Source organism: Gekko japonicus, unplaced genomic scaffold, assembly GCF_001447785.1.
Source record: "Gekko japonicus isolate JY-2015 unplaced genomic scaffold, Gekko_japonicus_V1.1 scaffold239, whole genome shotgun sequence".
In the NCBI taxonomy this organism is placed as follows: Eukaryota; Metazoa; Chordata; class Lepidosauria; order Squamata; family Gekkonidae; genus Gekko; species Gekko japonicus.
Genome location: NW_015163611.1, coordinates 1,250,292 through 1,272,225, shown reverse-complemented (window position 1 = coordinate 1,272,225; position 21,934 = coordinate 1,250,292). Strand labels below are relative to the sequence as shown.

General features: G+C 40.9%; 1 protein-coding gene across 1 annotated transcript in view; it reads left to right on the top strand.

Annotated features, from left to right (window-relative positions):
* ATAD2B (ATPase family, AAA domain containing 2B) overlaps window positions 1-21,934 on the top strand; it is a 94,157-nt gene that overhangs the window by 27,809 nt on the left and 44,414 nt on the right. The window contains exons 13-16 of the mRNA XM_015407334.1: window positions 5,578-5,666; window positions 6,558-6,717; window positions 10,407-10,497; window positions 19,876-20,187. Of these exons, the coding sequence (XP_015262820.1) occupies window positions 5,578-5,666; window positions 6,558-6,717; window positions 10,407-10,497; window positions 19,876-20,187 (652 nt within the window). The remainder of the gene's footprint in view (window positions 1-5,577; window positions 5,667-6,557; window positions 6,718-10,406; window positions 10,498-19,875; window positions 20,188-21,934) is intronic.

Here is a 21,934-nt window from a genome sequence, read left to right as displayed (position 1 = left end):
ACAATGCAGGAAATACTGCCCATTTTCCAAACTGGTTGAGTTTGTCATCATGTCACCAAATCAGGTTGTCTACAGAGGTCATTTCGGGGGGGATCGCGGCGGCGGCCAGGACCGTTGGGGGCGGGGTGTGTGGCCTTATGACACACTTCCGGTGATGTCAGGGTGTGTGGCATATGCTAATGAGTTATGCTAATGAGTTCCCCTAGCTCTTTTTCTACGAAACGACCCCTGGTTGTCTACATAATGTCATGAATATCAGTCGAGGAAAGAGAATCCTTTCTTAAAAAGAAAAGTATAGAGTCAGTTTTATAGCAGAAACAGTGGCTGCAAATAGTCATGAAAATCATCAAGACTGGTACACATATGGTGGCTTGGTTTTGTTATGTGTTGTGGTGGCATACTCTCCAAAGCGCTACATCTGCCAAATAAACATTTGGTGCGGCTCTAGTTTCATTGTATCAGTATTTAATTGCACAGAGTAGGTACATCCATATGAAGGAAATGGAGTGGCATCTCTAGAGAGTCTGGATTTCCAGTCTGGAGAGAACATCCATATGAAGGAACAGTGTTTTTGTGGAATGTCAGTGTTTTTGTATCTAAATAAGTTTAAGGTACTGGTGGAGATGCATATTTATCAGAATGTTAGAAGATGTGATAGCAAGCTGCTAAGAATTTTTGTTGGAGCTCAAGTACAAGAACATCTTTAGTAGGAGTGAAAATGTACAAGAGACCAACTTTATATGATTGATTTTGTAATTTCCGAACACATTCTGTATAAGGAGGAATTCTGGGCTTTTTTGTATGTAATGTCATGTCTGTATGTCAGAAACTGGATGACCATTCTTAGATGATTCCGTCACTGAAGTTTACACACAAGTGCAGTTTTAGTCCCAATCATGATCGACCACCTTGGGGCTAGCAGATGATCGAGGAGAGTGTGGTGGAAAGAAAGGTGCCTATATTTTGTTCATGGGTGCTTCATTTTATTTGTGCAGTACATGGCATACTGAGAGCAGGGGCAACCGCTGTGCCATAAAAATATACGCTGTATTTTGATCCTAATAGATCTGAAACAATCTTTTCTGTTCTTGTGGCCGTTCCATTCTGCAGACGGTCTGGGAAGTAGGCTGGTCTGTTCTCTTCATGAGTGTTCAGGCTCTGTAATAAAGTTGGAATCACCTAGCAATAAATCTTTGCAGACAAGGAATTATGTTGTGCAGTGGGGCTATTGTGAGTTCATTGACCCTTAAACTGAAGGAAGCATGTGCTTTGTGGAAAGAGGCAGATTGTCAGCGGTCCCTCTGCCTGTCCAAGATGAATGGGATACAGGAGTGTCCAAGATGAATGGGATACAGGAGTAAAGTAATACACGAAGTACACATGGGGCCTCGTTTCCTGTCAGGTGCATTCAGAAGGAGAAAAGGGTTTCAGCACCTTGTTAATAAGCTAATTTCTGTGATAGATATTACTGAAATGAAACCGGAGTACCTTTTGGTTAATGCAGCAGTCTTTGTGGAATAAAGGTGGTGCCATTTAATGGTTTTTATGTCTTTGCAATAGTTTAAGTTAGAGATACTGTTCAGAAAGACATAAAAAGAGCCCTGTAGGATCAGGCCACTAGTTGCCTCTGGTTGAGCATCTTGTCTGACAGAGTCGCCGGCTGGTTACTCCGGAGAGTCAGCAGTAGGGCATCAACAATAAAGTGCTTCCGTAGACAGGGTCTTAAGTCATTGTAGTGAATGAATGAATGAAGCAATAGTTTAAGTTACAGATACTGTTCAGAAAGACATAAGAAGAGCCCTGATGGATCAGGCCGCTGGTTGCCTCTGGTTCAGCATCTTGTCTGACACAGTCGCCAGCTGGTTACTCGGGAGAGTCAGCAGTAGGGCTCAGAGGCCAAGGCCTTTCCTGTTGTTGTTCTGCATGAGTGGATGGGTTGTGCCTACTTGGAAAGGAATGGGTTGTAACAGAATGCAAAGAACTGTAGGTTTTTTGAGGCCTTGCTGCAGAGATAGAGTAGTATAACTTTGACCTTTTGAATCCTGTCAGTTCTGCCTTGGAAGAGCTGTGTCAGTGCCCTGCTCCATCTAGTATAGAGTATAAAACAGCCCTAAAATCTCTTTTAAGGAGATGACTCAATGCAGTGGTTTTCAACCTCTTGTATCTTACATCTCACCAGTAACTATCAAAGAACTCAGGTTCTATCATGATAGAAACAAAAAGCCCACCTTTCCCAAGAAGGACATTTATATGTTTACAGGCATTTAAGGACATAACAAGATTGTACAAGCACAATGGATAATCTGTGGCAGGTCGTGCATCAAAGGCACTTGCTGGTGGGTGGGGGGAATGGGGAGTTAAGAGAAACACCTAGTTTCCAAGTTTTTTACAACCATATCAAAAGTCAGAAATTAATGGATAAAGCAGGGAGAAGAAATACTGGAGATCTTGAAGAGGACAATAAAAGGAATCTAATGTTGTGCAGCTAAAGCTTATAAATTCTGCATATGAAAGCGTGCGATCTTTCAATGTGTGTGATCTTAATTCAGTGGGGAAAATCTACAAGCCTCTATCTTTCTTACCCAGTGCCATTTGTACAGATGTCATAAAAATGACTGGAAGTGGCTTAGTGGAAATGGTCACAGTTTCCATTGTCTCAGAGTGGCTTTAAGCAGTATTTATCTGATGCCAACTTTATATAGGCAGATTTCCCGAACAAGGAACCTTGTTTTATAAAGGTCCTGAATTTCCTTACTTGTAGCAGACCAAACTTCTCTGTTCAAAAAACATTTTCCTAAACTCCAGCTTCTAATATTTGCACTACTCTCATGAGGCCCATAGATTGTTACAAGTGCATGATTGACAATGTAATCAGACTTACAATCACGTCATTGGACTTAAAATCGCATCTTTAAACTAAGATATAATTTCCTGCGGAAACAACATAAAAAATCAGTCCATCAGGCAGGCATTTATTACGGCAACAAGCCATAGAACACACATGCTTAAATATAACATTTATAACATTCATACAACTGAATTTAGGACAGTAAAATAAAACTATATAAAAATACAGTTGATCGTAATAAAGTAAAAGAAGAACATAAAACAGAGACTATTAGGCAACTATTATTATATATTTGATCGTGTATTTCGGATGCAGTAGCATGCTACCCAAAATTTTGCCACAGTTTCGGTAATTGTCCGGTTCCCATTAATTAACAATCAGTTACACTGCTCAGCACCTGATTGTCCCACTATATCTGTTATAAGAGGAGTAATATATTTGTCACGGATCTTGTTATACTAGTTACATCTGTTACAAAAGTCTGCAAACGTACTGAGAGCTCTTCTAAGTCCAACTGGTGTTCTAGCTAAGATGATAGCATCGTCAGCATACAATGGATAAAGCAGGGAGAAGAAATACTGGAGATCCTGAAGAGGACAATAAAAGGAATCTAAAGTTGTGCAGCTAAAGCTTATAAATTCTGCATATGAAAACGTGCGATATTTCAATGTGTGTGATCTTAATTCAGTGGGGAAAATCTACAAGCCTCTATCTTTCTTACCCAGTGCCATTTGTACAGATGTCATAAAAATGACTGGAAGTGGCTTAGTGGAAATGGTCACAGTTTCCATTGTCTCAGAGTGGCTTTAAGCAGTATTTATCTGATACCAACTTTATATGGGCAGATTTCCCGAACAAGGAACCTTATTTTATAAAGGTCCTGAATTTCCTTACTTGTAGCAGACCAAAGTTCTCTGTTCAAAAAACATTTTCCTAAACTCCAGCTTCTAATATTTGCACTACTCTCATGAGGCCCATAGATTGTTACAAGTGCATGATTGACAAAGGTAATCAAACTTACAATCACGTCATTGGACTTCAAATCGCATCTTTAAACGAAGACATAATTTCCTGCGGAAACAACATAAAAAATCAGTCAGTCAGTGAGGCATTTATTACGGTAACAAGCCATAGAACACACATGCTTAAATATAACATTTATAACATTCCTACAACTGAATTTAGGACAGTAAAATAAAACTCTATAAAAATACAGTTGAGCGTAATAAAGTAAAAGAAGAACATAAAACAGACTATTAGGCAACTATTATTATATATTTGATCGTGTATTTCGGATGCAGTAGCATGCTACCCAAAATTTTGCCACAGTTTCGGTAATTGTCCGGTTCCCATTAATTAACAATCAGTTACACTGCTCAGCACCTGATTGTCCCACTATATCTGTTATAAGAGGAGTAATATATTTGTCACGGATCTTGTTATACTAGTTACATCTGTTACAAAAGTCTGCAAACGTACTGAGAGCTCTTCTAAGTCCAACTGGTGTTCTAGCTAAGATGATAGCATCGTCAGCATACAGTAAGATAGACACATGCTGTTGTTGAAGTTTTGGTGGATGTAAGCTGGGGGAGTCCAGGTAACTTACTATATCATTAATATATAGATTAAACAGGGCAGGGGCTAGTACGCAACCCTGCCTAACTCCCCTATAGGTGTTAATAGGGTCCCATAAATTTCCTTTCCTGTTAAGCCTAACCTGCAAATGGGTGTTATCATGAAGAGCCCGCAACAAAAAGAGGAGCCTTCTATCAATTGAGGAAACTTCTAAGCCGGCCCACAATTTCGGCCTCGATATTGAATCAAAAGCCGCTTTCAAGTCAATGAAAGCAGCAAAAAGCGAATTAGGACCTTTAGCGGCATATTTTCCTATAAGGTGTTGAATTGTAAGGCAGTGATCTAAACTCTCTAAAACCAGCTTGCTCTGTCACAATCACATTTTCTTGGATCAGCCAATCCTCAAGCTTTATCAGAAGGTATTTAGCATATAACTTGCAACATATATTTAAAAGGCTAATAGGCCGATAATTTGCGGGCTCTTCTCTTGCACCCTTTTTGAATATGGGGACCACTATTGCCGTATTCCACTCTGAGGGGATAAGGCCTGAAGAGTCTATAAAAGTGAAAAGGGCTACAAGGAAGGGTGCCCACCAATCGATATTTTTCTTTAAAAAATTCAGGTGGCAGTCTGTCAGACCCTGGAGCCTTAGCAGATTTTAATTGAACAATATACGGTAGATTTAATTTCCTCTTGAGAAACTGGTGGCCAGGAAGGCAAGTCCTCAAAATCAGCAGTTGTCACTGGGGTTAAGGGGAGAGTCTTTATACAATTGCTCAAAAAAAAGTAACCCATTTGCAGGGCTGTATTGGGGGCATAATTTTTTTTTTTTAAAATCTAATCTTGAATATATTTTATGTGGTATAGAATAAAATGTGTAGTCTCTTTGACGTGGATGGAAGTTTCCAGGTTTCAAACATGGTTTCCCTTGATTGAACAGAGAAAGGTTTTTGGCAGGGATTTTAAAGTAATATTATTTGTTATTTATCAAGTTTTGCATCCAGAGCACCATTAAAACTTCACCTGACCAGAATTATCTAGAAATGTTCTAAGTCAAGTTTGTTTCAGCAACTGAAGATACAAAAGCCCTAGAGTTTGGAAAATAAATAAATGTGTTTCATGTTGATGATAAATATTGTTTCCTGTTCACCAGGCATACCTAATGAGGCCATCCATAATCTTTTTTGATGAAATAGATGGCTTGGCTCCAGTCCGTTCAAGCAGACAAGACCAGATTCACAGGTAATACCGGTGTGTTACTTCCGAACGTGTTGTCCATTTAACCATATAAAAGTGCTCATTTTTAATTTAATCTGGGCTAGGATATATTTCTTGCATATTAGGAGGGGGAGTTTAGTATAAAAAATGGCATTAAAAACTTACTACACAGTTCTACGTGTTGGAGCCAGTGAACTGGGACTGGGGTAGTTCTGCTCATGGAGTGTATAAATAAGTACTGCTTTTGGGCAGGTTTTGGGATCTGGGGAAGGGGCCATGGCTCAGTGGAAGAGCCTCTGCTCTGCATGCAGAAGGTCCCAGGTTCAATCCCCAGTGTTTAAATGTTTTGGGATCTGGTGGTTGTTGAGTGATTTAATCCCTGGCTTCTCCAGGCATAGGACCTCAGGTAGCAGGTGTTAGAGGAAGACCTTTCTCTACTTGACACTGTAGGCCCACTGCCGGTCAGAGTAGATGGTACTGAGCTGAATGGACCAATCCTCTGAGTTGGTATAAGGCAGCTCCATTGTATGTTTGCATACATGTTTGGGTGATAATCTAGATAAAGAGCTAAATGGAAGTTCAGTCACACCTTAGAGACCAGCAAGATTTTTTGGGTATAGGTAAAGTAGAGGAACTCATAATAATGGCTGAGCTGTACAAAATTTCTAGTTCAGCAGTTTTGTGATGAAGTCACCATTTGAAGTACTTTTAGTGAGTAATGGTGCTCTTAAGGTCAGCAGCAAGTGTGCCTTGGGACTCATCTTAAGTGTTAATGGGCTTGATGAGCATGGACTAATTAGTTTGTAATGGGACCGTCTGTGTACTTTCTGCATGGCTGTTGATGTGTTTTTTGAAATAGTGCATTTGCATGTTTTATTCTTTCTAAGTGAAATTAATTAGAAAATGTTGTTTTAGCTCTATAGTATCCACCCTGCTTGCTCTCATGGATGGGCTGGACAACAGAGGCGAAATAGTTGTCATTGGTGCTACAAACAGACTTGATTCTATAGATCCAGCACTCAGGAGACCTGGTCGCTTCGACAGGGAATTTCTTTTCAGCTTGCCAGATCAAAAGGTAAAAAAAAAAAGTTAAAGGACACATCTAACTGTTTTTTAAGCTGCATGAAAAAATTCCTTAGAACCTCTCATTAAAAGAAACATAGTGATAGCAGCACAATACTCAGCACTCTTAAAAGCATAACCATTTTGGGCAAAAGCCAACATGTATTTGAGGATTATTAAGCCCATTAAACTCTGTGATGGTCTTTACAATTACATATGCCAATATTTAGACACAATCCTCCTCTTCTTTCTCCACCCTTCCATTTTGTAGGTTTCTTTTGCTTTCGTTACTCAATTACCTATGCTAATTTTTTTAAATGAAACAAACTATTACTAGTTCCAAAGTAGGCTGTTTATCTTATCTTAGTTTTGAAAAGAAACTCTCTGGGTAAGCAGTAGTATTAAATGGGCTAACCTTTCTCCACGCTGGCAGTGTCAGTAGAAATACCAGCTTTCCATGCCAATGTGGTGTAGTGGTTAAGAGCGGTGGCTTCTAATTTGGAGAAACATGTTTAATTCTACACTCCTACACATGATGCCTGCTGGGTGACTTTGGGCAAGTCACAGTTCTGTCAGAACTCTCACAGCCCCACCTACCTCACAAGGTGGTTGTTGTGGGGAGGAGAAGGGAAAGGCGATTGTAAACTGCTTTGAGACTTCTTAAGGTAGTGAAAAGTGGGTTATAAAAACCAACTCCTCCTCCTCTTCACAATGTGAACAGGCTTGGGACTTGCTGGAAAGATCCAAGTTATACCCAGAATAGAAATATCATTGCTTGGTCACAGGTACAACAGCAAACCATAGTTTGGTGCTATGGGAAGAAGCCTGGGAGATCTTTGGGCTTGCATGCTTTTTCTTCCCCTCGTGCACAGACAAATGATTAAATAGTTCTGGGTTTGTATGCTGAGCCGCGCTTTGCTATTAAATCCCAATCAGCAAGTTGTGGTTTTAGGCCTGACCTGCGCTGAAAATTTCGGGCTCCTATTTGGAATCCTGGTGTGACAGGCTCAGTTCCAACTCTCCCTGAGAGCAACCAGTGAGAGCTGACAGAATGTTGGGGGGAGAGAGCTGGAAAACAGCAGTTAAGAACAGCCATTGGGAGTTGGCAGTTGGGGAGTTGAGGGGGAGAAGAGGTTGTCTGACTGAGTGAAAACTGTGGAGAAGAGCCACTTAGAGTGGGCTGAAAATAGTCAGTTGGTAAACAAAGGATCCCAGTTGTGGGAATAGGACCACAGCTGAGAAGTTCAGTGGAAGCAAAACAGTGTAACTTCTACCTTACTTTCTTCAGTATTTTATTAATACCATAGGTAAAAGTTAACCTCTTGTTTTGTTTAACCCCATGGGCTGTGTTGTCTCAGGGAAAGCAACACACAGGTGCAAGTTAGTACCCCGGCCTATATATCTATTATAGCTGGGGTGTCAAACATCCGGCCCGCAAGGCCCTGGCTGTTTCTTATTTTCTTTTCCAGTTCTCTTGCTGCTGCCACGCCACAGCTTGCTTTACCAGTCTTTCTCAATCACACAGGAGAAATAGATAGGCAAGCCTCTCCTGTGCGATTGAGAGAGTCTGGTAAAGAGCTGGGTGAGGTTCCTCCCAGCCACAGCCAGTTCTTTACCAGGTGGAGGGGGGGGGGACAGCCACAGCCAGCTTCTTGGCCAGGCTGCAGGAGACAAAGGGAAGCCTTTCTTCCGTTCCACTGCCTGAGGCTCCTCTCTGAAGAAAGGGGGAGGGAATGAGGGATAGCTTGTTTTGCTAGGCTGCCTGAATCACACGGGAGAAATACCAACAAAGTTTTGTTCGAGGTATGAGCTTTTATGTGCCTTGCTACAGCGTGTGTGTGTGTTTTGCGGGTTTGTTTAAGCCAGGGCTCTCCTGGGTGCAACTGGGTTCTCTCCCCCTTTTCACTGTGTTTGTGCCCTCATGTTCCAGTCTTTCTCAGTAAGAAAGCAATGTGAACTATTTTAGAGGAGGAATAACAACAATCCAGTGAGGTGGATTAGGCTGAAAGTGTGTGTGTCCAGACCAAGTTCACCCAGTAGGAAGTTGTAGTTATTTTTCTGGGGAAGAGTACAGTTTTGTAGACAAACACATGGCCCTCAGCCTTCTCATGTTCTTGACCAGCACATGAAGCAACTTATGTACAAAAGATTGCAATGCCCAGCCATTTCATGTTTTCCCCTGGGTCCTAGGCTAGGAACACTGAGCATGAGATTTCTGTAATGAATGTCAGTAAATCAAAAGTAGGTATTCATCTTACAGATACACACCTGAACAGCATACTCTGTTCAGAGTATTGCTACAGCACAGACATTTTGATGCAGTAATTCAGAGCAGAGGTGTCACTTATTAGAGACTGTTAAATAGACAAAATATTGCAAGAGTGCTAGTGTTTCAAGCATGTTTTATTTAAAGTTTAAAACAATCTTTAATTGTCTCTGTCCTTTATAAAGTTTACATCTCCGCTAGCTGGCATTACATTTTATAACACACATGGCCCGGCTCAACAAGGTCTCATTTATGTCAGATCCGGCCCTCGTAACAAATGAGTTCGACACCTCTGTATTATAGGATATGAATAAATAGTGGCAGTATGTTAATGGAACAGTGTTTGAGCAACAACCCCTATAATTCTATATGAGTGAGGGCCTGTTATTAAAGGACTCGGCTACCCTGTCTGCTGATGTTTCTGTGAGTGGGAGAGAGGATCTGAGAGGGGAAATGGATAAGGTTCTCTGTATATTTGAGAAGAGACAAGAAGGGTAGCTTGTGACGTCCTGACCTACTTGTAACCCTGAACCTCTGAGAGAGGTTTTAGAGGGCAGGAGGCACTCTGCATGAGTGGAGAAGGCCCATCTCACCGGTTTCCTAGGCAAGTGCAGACTATAAAATGCTGGGGAAAGGAATCGAGCAAGCCTGAAGACTCCTGGAGCCTCTTTCACATAGAACCAGTGGGTTAACTGTTGTATATGAACCAAGTCTGTGCATATTAGAACTTGAGTTTCTTAATGTTTTCTCATGTGTTTTACTGTATGCCTATCTTTGTCGAAATTACTACTTTGAACTATTAAAATAAATGTTCTGTTAGATTGAATTAATCAAGCATTTTCTGCTGTTTATCTGTGGTTTATCTGTTTATCTGTGGTATTAAACAACTTGTGAAAGATTAAATAGAAACGTGTGTGTTTGCTTCATTTTGGAATCGAGCAAGCCTGAAGACTCCTGGAGTCTCTTTCACATAGAACCAAACTGTGGGTTAACCAAGTATATGAACCAAGTCTGTGCGTATTAGAACTTGAGTTTCTTCATGTTTTCTCATGTGTTTTACTGTATGCCTATCTTTGTCGAAATTACTACTTTGAACTATTAAAATAAATGTTCTGTTAGATTGAATTAATCAAGCATTTTCTGCTGTTTATCTGTGGTTTATCTGTTTATTTGTGGTATTAAACAACTTGTGAAAGATGAAATAGAAACGTGTGTGTTTGCTTCATTTTAAATAGAAAGGAATAAAACAAGCGTCACTTGCTACAAAATTCTGCATGGTTTTAGAGCAAAAAATACACTGAGCTTTAACTGGCATATTCTTTTAAATTTAGCAATAATTTGAAGAAGAGTACAGTAAAGTTAAGGGTTTTTCTGTGTGTATGTGATGTTTTATTGTGATGTTGCTCTTAATGCTAAATTTCTTATTTCTTTACAAGGCAAGAAAGCACATTTTACAAATTCATACCAGGGACTGGAACCCCAAATTGTCAGATCCTTTTTTAGGAGAGTTAGCTGAGAAATGTGTCGGTGAGTGGTATCATATTAGTGCTTTCACTTTAGATGTACGTTTTAAATGCCTGCGTATTAAGTTTTGTGTGTGCATCCAATCCTTTGATTAAGCATTTAATTTTAGGGGGGATAAATTAATGTGTACTAGACAGTGTAATATAACTAATTTATTATTCTCATGCCATCTTTGGTCTTTCCTGTCAGTATCATAACTCCTCAATAAAAATAGGTTGAAAACTTGGCATGGCCCCCACGATTCCTTTATAGAACATGGAAAGCTGCCTTAAAGCCCATGAGAACGCTGTTCATCTACAGGAAAATAGATGTCAGTCTTTTTATACTACAAATAAAATTGGATAACAACGTTTTACTATATGTGTGTCAACAAAGTGCAGTTCAGGGTGTTTTTTTTCTTTCTGAAAATGGTTTTGCATTGAAAAGACTCATGAGCTAACAATCCAAGTGAAGCTAAAATGTGATTTAGGGCATGCTAGTGACTTGTATGGGATAGAAAATGATTTCTCTCTCTCTAAAGTTGGGCACTGTGAATATCTGAAATCCGCTGTGGAGCACCAAACATGGAATACTGAGTAGTAGATTGGCTGTTGAGAACTAAAAATAGTTGCTTTACCTGTAGATTGGAAAAGCTTGACATGTTTTAAACATAGTTAATAAAACCTGTAAAAAAACCCAACCCATGGCCAACTCAAAACAATTTTTCATCTTCTGCCAATCTCATGCAGTCAACATTTTTTAAAGAGAAACAACTGCTTCAAATCAATTTGGGTCTACATCAAAACAGTAAAATTTTAAACTGAACACAGTCCATTCAGTCAGCTACTGTACATCCGAATTATCCTCTTCATCCACAGGGACATCTATCTTGGAAGCAGCATTCCTCCACTTTTGATCTGCAAAGACCCCAACATCTTCTGGTGAGAAGAAAACCAAAATATCCAGCAAATGACAAATTAAACTTTGCCTGGTGTAAGAAAGCATGTGCCAAACCCCATTTCATATAGATTTTTCTAGAGAATTTGCAAAAGTCACTTAGCGGGAGAAAGATAGGATAACATAATAACATTTCCCCACCGCCAGTAGTTCACCATATTTCAGTTTGGAAAAAAATTATAATACTTTAAGATTGCAAGAACATCTCTTGTAGATCTTCTTTGGAAATATACTGTGATGTACCCAATTGAATTTGCAGAGAAGACGTGTTAGAGGGGAGAAAACAATCAGACTGTATGCTCTGATTTGCCCTCTGAGCATAATTTATATTTCTAAAGTGTGCTATCTCAGTGCACTTTTAAAAATTTGCAGTGTACATCTAAGTCAAAGACAAGTCTAGCTGCCAACACTTTAAAAGAGATCGTCTCATTTCCGTTTGAAGAACTTGGAATGTGTTAGCATATTCAACATACTGAAATTCATTGGGACATATTGATCATGCCTATTTCTTTTAGTCCTCCATTTGATGCAGTTGCTAACACTTCTCATCAGTCTCCTTTTGGGGGAACTGCTTGCTTTTGATATGACCGGCTACAGACATTTGGATTATAAAAAAAACCAAACCCCTATGACTTGATTGTCTGGAAATAATTTTGCTCTCTAGAAGCAGCAATCATGAGCGGACTGAGAGTGGTCACTTGTGTAGGGCTTGATTTTAAGAATTGGAACAGAGGTTGTGTTGTCACTTGTGTGTGATTTTGTGATGCTTATCTAGTTTGACAGCTATCAGTTGTATTTGTTTTAAAAATTACATGCGAGGATTTTATGTGAGGGGTTTTAAAAAAGTTAATCTGCAGAGATGTGCATGCAAGGCTACTAAAACTAACAACTGTGGGAGGAGAAACAAGTATTGTGAGTCTCATTTTGTTGGAAGTGTACAGAAGTAACTGAGAAATAGTCATATGTATGGAAGAGATTGCAATGTGCAGTCAGACTCTGTGACCTAAGGCTTGGTCTTGAATGCTATTCCCTGAATGTATTTGCTTCCATAGGAGCCATTGTCAAAATAACAGTGGTGCAAAATTCCCACAAAGGGGGTGTTTCCAAGTGACTGAAATAAGTGAGTCCCGCCACGTTTTTAGGTAGAATGGATAACAAAAACTCCCTGGATTTATTTATAACCAATTTGATGCAGAGGAAGACTCTTCCTGTATGTAGATGTCTAATTAGGGTATTAGAATAAAGTTGTAAGATATTTGAGTCTGTCTCAGTTGAAACCAGAGAATTTCTTCAAGAACCTAACTATTCCTAGCAGATTGCTCCAGAATTTTTGGAAATTTTTGGAAATGCACACTTAAAAGTGTTACTGGATAATGGATAATAGACATTAGCTTTTGTTTGTCCTCAGACATCTCTAACCAAAACACTCTTTCAGTGTGCTATAGTACCCTTCAGACACATTGGCAGAATAAAATAATATTCCCTCTCCTTTTTTTCTTTCCAAACAGGTGAGGCAATCTTAATCCCTGGTCCTAAAATAGGTTAATTGGTTAAACAGAATTGGTTCCAAACAATTTATGCAGACCCTTCAAGCCACTGATTGTAGACTAGTGCAAATGTTCGTGGGCCTTGCTTGAATGGCACAGCAAAATACAGTTAAAAGAAACATGCAAATAGAGGAATTGGGAAGAGGAAGGAGGTGGCACATGAGCCCCCAGTTGGCCCAGTTCTACCAAACAACTCCATTAGAACTTGGCCACTGAACGTTTGATGAAAATCAAGTGGTCTTTCCCCCTTTACATTTAATATCAATGTATACTTTCATATGATACGTGTGCTATTTGGTATATAGTTAAAAAAGATAGCCTTTTTTTCTGTGTACAAAACTGAAGTCTACCTTGCACAGTCACTACATACCTTCCTGTTACTGGTCCTTCTGTCTGTAGCTTTGATCATCAGACCTCTTTTCCATTTGTATATGCTTTTCCCCAACTTACCACATCCCTGCCTCATTTCAGACCATGCATTCTTCTGATGCACTCATAATTTTGGTTGTTATGAGGTATAAAAATATAAACAATATAAATGTTCTGAACAGTCACTACTTTTTTATAATTTAAATTTGAATACATCCAAGAACAGCTTCACAGATCTTGCCTTCCTCCATTGAAGGTCCTTCCCAACCTACTGTAGCATCTCTGTGCTTAAATTGAACTGCCGTGAGCCCTGTAAGGGAGAGAGTGTAGTATGCATGCTTGAAAATAAATAGTAAAAATCTTTCTTTTCCAGCTCCTCACTGTTTAATGCTTTGCAAAATCTGTCATTTTGAAATCAAATTTATTGGCTGTTGTATTAAGCAAGATGGTGGGTGAAAAGCCAGATTGTCAGCTGTCCAAAACTGAATGAAGGCAGCAGGCTATGCAGAGTTCTCCTTATAGCCACCACTCCTGCAGCCTGACACCCTTGTGCTAAAAGATCTGCACTGGTTATCCATGTGTTTCCAGGCACAAGTAGAAGTGCTAGATCTTCCCTTTAAGGCCCTGAATGGCTTGAGGCCAAGGTACCTGAAGGACAATCTGCTTCTATACTATCCAGTTTGCCATTTAAGATCTGCCTCTCAAGCCCTAATCTCTGTGCCTCCTGCCTTCAGTGGTGGGACAGGCGGCGCCTCGCCTTATGAATGCCCTCTCCCTTGAGGCTTGCCTAGTGCCTGCTTTACTTTCTTTCATGGCCTTTTTTATATTGCCATGTTGATTCAATTGTAAGCTGCTTCAAGCAAGACTCTAAAGAGGGGTGGCATAGAAATATTCTAAATAAATAAGAAACGTAGGCATGATTCGCTATAAATTGCTCTTATTAAGAAAGGAGAGAATCAGGAACACCTGGGTTCTGACAGCAGTAGACCGCAAGCATGTTGCGGAATCTATTACAGTTCTGCAGGGCCTGCAAGATGGGACTCTTCCACTGGGCGTTTGGTTGAGGCGGCGGGTGTCCCTTCCCCTCTCCTGGCCAATCTCCCACCAGTGGCCTGGATCCAAATAGACATTGGGGTACCCACTGTTGTATTTTAATCAGTCTGACTGACTTCTGGTCTGATTTGTTTTACATGATATTTTATGATTCTATTCTGTTTAAATTGTTATTTTAAAGTTGTTTTAATTGTATTATATTAAGATCGATGTAAACTGCCCTGAGCCCATTTGCAGGGAGAGCGGTATATAAATCAAATAAATAAATAGCAGCTTTTGTTTGGAAATGTACTGTGCTAAATCTGATTTTTGAATACCTGGACACAATGCTTCCTCTAAGCTGTGGAGTCTTGTGAGCAAAAATTCAACTTTGCGAGCTACTGGCATTAAAGTTGTGAATGAGCCATTTGGCTACTGCATAAATTAATTTGCTCTGGAGCCGTCCTTCCTGAGTTAAGACAAAAATGTATGCCTTTCTTTCTTAAATTTATCTGTTTATGGCTTTTGGTTGTTTTTATGATGGATTTTAATTGTATTTATATATGTATTTTATGGAAGCCACCCTGAGCTTGCCTCGGTGGGGAGGGCCGGGGTATAAATTAAGTAAATAAATAAGTAAAAAACTGTGAGCTAGCTCACGCTAACTCAGCTTAGAAGGAACACTGCCTGGACATGGAGCCAACAGGTGAAAGAATATTAAGAGTTAAAATACAAAGTCTTTACTGGATTTAAGGCATTTTCCTTGTGGATTCAGCTGCCAGACTTGCAAAACCCTCCCCCTTTTTTCCTTTTTTACTAACCAGTAAGTTTCATCAAAATTATGTTTAGTGTTCTGCAAGAATGCTGAGTGCATTAAACCCATCTAATGAAAATATTGTGAACATATATAGTTTTCATCATTAGTAGCAGTTTGCTTTTCACAGTAAAAGATGAATGCAAATTATTCAGTTTTGCAAAAACGAAATCTTGAGTTTTCTTTCATATGCTTGCATAATTTGCATGGAGATCTTGGAATAAGAAGTGGGTGTAGTAATTTCAGGCATAGTCGTTTGAACATTCAGTTTGTATGCTGAACTTGCTTTTAGGCAGAAATGGGTCCCTTTATTTCAGGGTGGCATCAGCTGTCCCAGGGTCTTAGGCAGGGAAAGGTCTTACAGTGCCTACTACCTGAAAACCTTTGGTTGGACATGGCAGTGACTAAGACTGGGACCTTCAACATGCAAAGCATTCTCTCTGACACTGGGTCACAGTCCCTCCTTTCTTAAATTTGTCTGTTCAAGATTCTTTGGACCTGGTTGTGCATTTAATGACGTACGTTGAATTCAAAGTGTGCTGTAGCAGCAGCATCAGGTCTTCTATCTCTTATAACTATTTCTCATTCATGTCATAGATCCTAGGGTATTGGTTGGAAAGCATGTGTTGCAGACACCTGGCTGAACTAAGAAGGGATGGGTCTGGTCATTACCTGGATGAAAAACTACCTGTGTACATTGGGTATGAGCACAAACCAGGAAAATGGTGGTTTGTGTTTCATTTGATTACGTGAATCACGAACTTCCATGAACTCTTCCTGTTTCCTGAACTGGTTTGTGTTTGGTTTGGTTTGGGAGATGGTAGAACAGTCCCCTCGCAAGTTAGAAATGCCAAACTCACTGGGAGTCTGCAGCAGGCTCTCCTCCACCCACCCTCCAAGTTTGGTGAAGATTGGATATGGGATGTCTGAGATAGCCTCCCAAAGAGGGTGCCCCCAGGAAAGCTCAGCTCTAGCCTCCCCTTAAATCAGCCACGCCGCAAGCATTTCTTCCTAACTCGCTCTCACACAATGGCTAACTCCTCTCTCTTCCTGCTGCAAAGTGAAAACAGCTGAGTCAGGGTGTACACACACACACACAATTTGCTCCCATAGAGCAAAATGGGAGCTCTGTGGTTGGCTCCCAGAGCTTCCAATCAAGCTATGGACAACTGCTGTGGGTGTTTCTAGTGGTCTCCACAAGTCCACCCCGAGCATTGCCTAGGAATTGATTGAATCGGTGCCTGGCTATCTGGAGAATGAACTGCTCTAACAAACCAAACCAACCTCCATGGAAAAAAGGCAGCTTGTTTTTAGATTCAGGAATGATGCTATCAAATGAACTAGTTTGAAATGAACCACGAACTGGCCTGGTTTGTGCTTGAACTGCGGTTCCTTTTTTGGTTCGTGCCCATCCCTAGTGTACACATCTTTGAATTCCATTGTAGAAGAAACATGGGCTATAAACAATAGTATAATTGAAAAGGCTTAAGTATATACATTATTATATACCTAAGCTGTTAAATACAGTATTTACTCCCTTGAAATTGGGGAGAGGGAGAGAAGAGAAGGCATGTATTGGGCTCTGCATGTTGCTGTGCACTTGCTGAAGTTCTGTTTACAGATTACATCAAATCTTGGGGGGAAACACTGCTGCAATCTATATTTACTTTATTCATGTCTTAATAGGCTCTGTGTTTTTAGTCCCTCACTCCTATTCGAAGCCTTGCTGATATGTTTTGACAACTTCTGATTTGCATATACATTCCCCCCAAATTTGAGAAGAAGCTTGAATGCTGTCTCATTTACGTACTGCCCTTCCTTCAGAGGAGCTCATAGTGGCATTCAGAACATTCTTGTCCCCCTGTAAGGTAGGTTAACCTGAAAGGGAGATGAGATTGGTCCTTGGTACCCCAGTGAGTTTCATGGCTGAGAGGGGTCTGTAACCCATGTCTCTCCATGCATAGGCTGACCCTAAGCCATATGCTACACACACTCAGCATTTCTTTCTTTCTTTTTGCTTTTTTGTGTGTGCCATGGTAACCTCTGGTGACTCCTACTGGGGCGTGGAGGGCGTTCAGAGAAGTGGCTTGATAGTGCCTCCCGACCCTAGTATTCTATGGAGGTCTCCCTTCCAAATACTTGCCAGGGTCGGTCTCGATTAGCTGACAAGATTGGGCTTGCCTGGGCTACCCAGGTGAGGGCAGACTGTCCGCGTTTCAAAGTTCATGGAGGCAGTTCTCATGGGAGAAAATTTTTTTTTTTTGATTCTGAAGGGCTGTTTCCAATTGGCTCTATTTTTTTCTCTCCTGCCCCAACTGCAGACTTCACCAGTGCAAGCTGTTTTGGAAAGTCCATTGAGCCTCCAGAACAGCTTTTCAAAAAGTGCAAGGGCAGGGAAAGCTCAGCTGTGTGATTCAGAATTTGTGTACAGTTCTTTGGATGCATGTCAGTGTGGGAGGGGTCACCTTCTGTTTTACAGGAAAAAAATGAGGGTGGCAGTTTGAGAGCACAAATGGGTAACACACACACACAGCAGAGAAGCAAAACAAAAATTAGGCATCTTTAGGGATTTGAAAGTACGGGACTTTTAAATAAATACTGAAGCCCGACTGATGTGTGAAAGTCGTAGAATGTAGGTTGTGGGGAGCAAGAGAAACAAGATAATACGGTAGGAAACTTGTCAGAAAATTTCACCTTCTTTGTTGGTCATTGTTTTTTCACTACTGGCATGGTGTTAACATTTAAAAATTGAGAAACAGGGAAAGGTGCACATGAATTTTAAAAGTATGGTCTGCAAGGCCGGCTGACTTGGTATCGCTCAAGCTGAAGTTACTAGGCATGCAAGGTGGGCCCATCAGGGGATTTAAAAAAACCGTTGGTTGCAAAAAACATGAGGATTGTCAACCACTAGGCAGACCATAAACTGTTGAGGCTTGTGGGCTGCAACTCAGCTTGGCAAGTCACAAATTATATAGGCCAGAAAGATCTGTAATGACTCAATAAAGGAAGCCACGGCCCTCAGTTTGTAAGACCTGAGCCAGACTGTTAATGATAGGACTGTTTGGGGATCATTGATTCATAGGGTCACCAGAAGTCAGAAGGGACTTGATAGCACTTCTCTCCCCCCCCTTTCTCCCCCCCACTTCTCCACATGCAGTCACAGTTCTCTCAGAGCTATTCTCTCAAGAGCAGTTCTCTCACAGCTCTCTCAGTCCCACCTACCTCACAGGGTGTCTGTTGTGGGAAGAGGAAGGGAAATGAGATTGTAAACTCCTCTGAGACTCAAAGTGAAGGGCGGGGTATAAATCCAATCTCCTCCTCCTCCACTGTTGCTGCTGCTGCTGCTGCTGATCATGGCATAGTCTAACCTCCACGAATGTGCTTAGAAATGCTAGTCAGAGAAACTTTGTGAAATGCTGAGAATTTGCAACTCTTCGGAATTGCTGGCAGCTGCTGGCAAATGCATGGAGACTCTCAAATTGAGGGAACAGTCCCTCCAGTAATCAATTATGGTCAGGGTGTGACAGTTATTTTTCACTATGGAAGGGTGTTTTTTTTTGTCAGCATCCATGTGGCATCGGTAATTTGCGCCCAGTCCCTAAATCACATTAATGAAGTGCTTTTAAGTTAAAGTCATTTGCTGAAGATTTCTAACTAATTGGATCTTCATAGCGTTAGGAATTCTGTTTAGGCCTTCCGTTGCATTACTACATGAGCATATGCACTTTCCCACTGTTAGAGAGTGAGGGGAGGGCAACTTGAAAAAGGGAGAAGACTGGGAGGATTAAAATGAATACCCTGTGTTTCTTACCAGTTTCTGCCAAATTTAACTGAGAGCATAGTGTATAACTTCAGGAATGGCAGCTACATTTTTGGAGGCAGCCAAAAATTGTAAGTCAGAGATTTAGTGTTTCATTCAAGCTTCCCTGGAATAGTAAAAACAGTCCAGCAGGATGCCCACCTTGTATTATAGTATAATGGATATTTGAGAAATGCATGAGGTAGAGTTACACTAGCTATGTTTTTTTCAGAGAATAAGGCGGGAAACCTGCATCTCGGTGCAGGGTTGTTCTGTGATAGGCAGGTATTAGCATGGAAGGACAAAGACAGGATCTCTGCAGAGCACCAAAGCCCATTTCTGTTACAAATGCTTTCTGTATTGTGAACCTTCAGTTGATAAAACATCGTTTTAAAATAAGATATTCATAAGGACTCAACATCTTTTTTCCCCCCTTTTACTAAATGAATGCTTTGCTGTTGAATACCAGACTGCCAGATATTGGATTATCTGCTTATAATAGTGACCTTAAGTGTGTGTGTAGCATATACAGAGTCGAGGTAGTACTTGAATACCAATGTCATTTACCTTTCCCTCATTGCTTCCTTTGTGGTGAAATTTTTGCCTGCTTGCAGACAGCCTTGAAGATGGTTCTTGATGATTCATCATTGATTTAAGAGGGAGTTCTTAACATTTGCTGCTTCAGACTTGCCAGCTTGAGGGCCCATTTAGACTAGAGTTGTACCCATATTATGTACTCGCTGGAAGCAGTTTTCAATCTGTCAGTGCTGGCTGCTGCTGCTGCTTTCAGCTTCAGGCGAGTCCTTGATGTCTGCAAAATATTTTCTGCTGGTTCATGGAACATACGTGTTTCTCTCTCTCTCTTTTTTGTGTGTGTGCCCTAGGGTATTGTGGAGCTGACATAAAAGCACTTTGCACTGAGACAGCCTTGATCGCTCTGCGACGGCGTTACCCTCAGATCTATGCGAGCAGCCAGAAGTTGCAGCTGGACGTTTCGTCAATAGTCCTCAGCGCACAAGATTTTTACCACGCCATGCAGAACATTGTGCCTGCCTCACAGCGTGCTGTCATGTCATCGGGGCATGCACTGTCCCCCATCATAAGGCCGTTGTTGGAAAGTACCTTCAGTAGCATTCTGGCAGTTTTACATAAAGTGTTTCCCCACGCTGAGTTCAGCCAGGGTGACAAGAGAGAAGGTAATTCTATGTTCTCTTCAGTTTATTCTGCTTCTGTTTAAGGAAAAAGAGTGTTGTGTTATTTATTTATTTTAAAAAACCTTCTCTTTAATTACCCCCATTCTCTTATGAAGCTAAGGTATATAATGTTCTTCTCTCCTAAGGTGGCTTTGATCATTTATGACTCTGCTTTCCCTCGCATGTGGTAAACTGTTTCAGAAGCTGTTTGCAGTAGGACTCAGATACTTGGTCAGAGGAGAGAACCTCAAAATTGTCACTTGGTTCAGACCTCCATGTTCATTTTTGAATCCCAGCCACAAAATATACAGACATCTGTGTATACCAGAGTGGATATGGGATCTGAAGAAGAAGAGTTCGTTTTTATACCCCTCTTTTCTCTACCTTAAGAAATCTCAAAGCGGCTAACAATCATGTTCTCTTCCTCTCCCCATAAGAAACACCTTGTGAAGTAGGTCTGACATACCTGAGGGACTGCCTTTCCCCATATATACCCCGGAGAGCACTGCGTTCAGGGACCCAGAACCGACTGGTCCTCCCGAGTATCAAGCTGGCCAGATTGGCAACAACTAGGGCCAGGGTCTTTTCGGTGGCGGCTCCACTCTGGTGGAATGAGCTCCCAGAGGAGATCAGAGCCTTGTGGGACCTTTTACAGTTCCGCAGGGCGTGCAAAACGGAGCTCTTCCACCAGGCTTTTGGAGCTACCACCACTATCACCGCTATGACAACTGCAACCACTGGTGGTGCTATTACTAACAACTTACTGCCAATATTTGAAGCCCTGAGCCATAGGTCCCTGTGACTATTGCCTGGCCCAGGCCTTTCCCTCCCTTTTACAACTGAAGCAGACCAATAGAATCTTAGGTAATATTAGAAATGCTAGCACTTTAATATTGTTGATTTTAATACTGTTTTATATTATTGTATTATTTATTAATGTGATTAACTGAGTTTTATGTATCACGGAAATCTTATCCTGTTGTGAGCTGCCCTGAGCCAGCTTAGGCCAGAATGGGTGGGATAGAAATCAATAAAATCAATAAAAATAAATAAATAATAGGTGGAAAAGAGAGAGTTCTGAGAGAAGTATGACTGGCCTGAGGTTACCCAGCAGGTTTTATATGGAGGAGAGGGGACTCAAACCTGATTCTCCAGATTAGAGTCTGCCGCTCTTAACCACTGACATTGCTTTTAATTGTTTTCATCCCTTGAGTATTTAAGGGATATTTCAATTTAAGTATTGAAATACTTTCAACTGACGTTACTTTGAGACGCTGTATCCCTCTATCTCTGCCTCTCCCTACCTGCTGCAACCTCCCACACAAGCCCTGCTTCCCAGAAAGGGCACTGCTTGAAGGTTTGGGGGAGTCTCAGGAGTGGCATAGGGGGGGGCCTATAACTGGATAGGCAGATCTGCAGAAATTGTGGATTACTAATGAGGAATGCCTTCTGCTAATGTGGAGGGTAGGTTGTTGGATTAAAACCCATTCCAGCCCATTGTCATAACAGCATAAATATTTCAATTAATAGTAATTTATTATGATACTATAATTGTATAAAATTACATAATTTAAACTATGAACTATTATTGCATATGTGATTTTGATGGCTATTTTCCAGTGGCAGAAGGATATTTCCATTGCTGGTAGAGGGGGGATTATTTCTGCTGATTCTGTCCTCCCACTGTAGACCTCCCGAGTGTGATCTATGGTGTTTGTGTGTGTCCCCCTCCCCAAGCATTTTTTTCAGG